This window comes from Equus quagga, unplaced genomic scaffold (genome assembly GCF_021613505.1).
Source record: "Equus quagga isolate Etosha38 unplaced genomic scaffold, UCLA_HA_Equagga_1.0 123509_RagTag, whole genome shotgun sequence".
NCBI lineage: Eukaryota > Metazoa > Chordata > Mammalia > Perissodactyla > Equidae > Equus > Equus quagga.
In genome coordinates, this window is record NW_025796078.1 from 1 (window position 1) to 1,592 (window position 1,592).

Here is a 1,592-nt window from a genome sequence, read left to right on the forward strand (position 1 = left end):
CCTTTGTGTGTCCTCAATAGACTTTAATTAGTATTTATGATAAAAAAAATAAATGCCCTGATACACGCTAATCTTGTGGCTTCATGGGAGTACCTCTTTTACCCATCATAAAATAATTTAATCTCTATTGACATATCAAGATGTCGTTGTGTATGACTTTTAATATTCTAGAGGGTGCGAGGGAAAGGAAGAGGGAATTGGGGAACAGACATTCTAAGCCAACACTTATCCATGTGTAAGGAGGGTATTTCGGGTTCCCAATGAACGTATTTTCAGCAATTCTCAGTCAGGGCAAATGAGGAAGTGTTTCCTTTGACAGAAGTAGGTTTAAGTGAAAGGACTTGTGAAAGGGCGGGACCTTTGAAGGAATTAAAGCAGGTGTGAACTCACAGTCAGAGTTCCAGCTGCCTAAGAAGACCAGAAGACACCCGAGTTGTCACTGAGCTTTGGTGCCAGGAAGAATGGACAAGATCCTGGGAGCATCAAGTTTACTTCTATGGCTTCAACTAGGCTGTGAGTTGTGGAGGAGAAACCCCAGGATACGTTGTTAATTTGGGGGAATGAGAAATTTGGTTTATGGACAAACTCATGCAAGTAGAAACTTTAAGAAGGAATAATAATTTTGGGGGCCTAATGAATTTTGTTATCTTTTTAAGCAGGGGTGAGTGGCCAACAGAAGGAAAAAGGTGACCAGCAGCAGGTGAAACAGAGCCCTCAATCTTTGGTCATCCAGGAAGGAGAGATTTCAATTCTGAACTGCACTTATGTGGACAGTACATTTGACTATTTCCCATGGTACCGGCAATACCCCGGTGAAGGCCCTGCATTCCTGATAGCCATACGTTCAGTGAGGAATGAAATAGAAGGTGGAAGATTCACAGTTTTCTTCAATAAAAGTACCAAACAGTTCTCATTGACGATCACGGCTTCCCAGCCTGGAGACTCCGCCACCTACTTCTGTGCAGCAAGTCCACAGTGCTCTGCAGGCACCTGCAGCCCGTACCCAAACCTGCAGCTGAGGCTCCAGCCAAACCCTGCCATGTAGATGCAATGTTCACTCACACACATAATCTGTTTGGCCAAAAAAATCTTAATACACTTAAAAGAACTGACATTATACAGAATTTATTCTCTAACCAAAATGCAATTGATTTAGAAAACCAATTGCAAAAAGATGCCTCTAAAAACTCCCAAATATTTGTAATTTAAGCACTAAACTTTAAAATAGCTCATAGGTCAAAGAAGCAATTACAATGGCTGTTACAAAATATTTTTAAAGAAAATATAATGAAAACACATACATATAGTTATATAGGGGATGCAGCTAAAATAGTACACATAAGGAAATTTATCATTTTGAATACTTATATTACCAAAGAAGAAAGGTTGAAATATAATGATGTAGGTTTTCAACAAAAGAAAATAGAAAAAGAACACATTAAACTCAATGCAAGCTAAGAAATAGCAATAATAATAAAAGTCAATTTGGTGAAATAGAAAACAAACAATAGGAATAATCAACAAATTACAAAATTAATTTTCTTAATACAATTAATAAATTGATATAATTCTAACTAGAATTATCAAGGGGA

At 37.6% G+C, this 1,592-nt stretch overlaps 1 gene segment (V, D, J or C); it reads left to right on the plus strand.

Annotated features, from left to right (window-relative positions):
* Positions 1-461: 461 nt before the first annotated feature.
* On the plus strand, positions 462-1,045 carry LOC124232822 (T cell receptor alpha variable 23/delta variable 6-like). The segment is given in 2 exon segments: positions 462-510; positions 657-1,045. Coding segments are annotated over 2 exon segments (438 nt in total).
* The last annotated feature ends 547 nt before the right edge of the window (positions 1,046-1,592 follow it).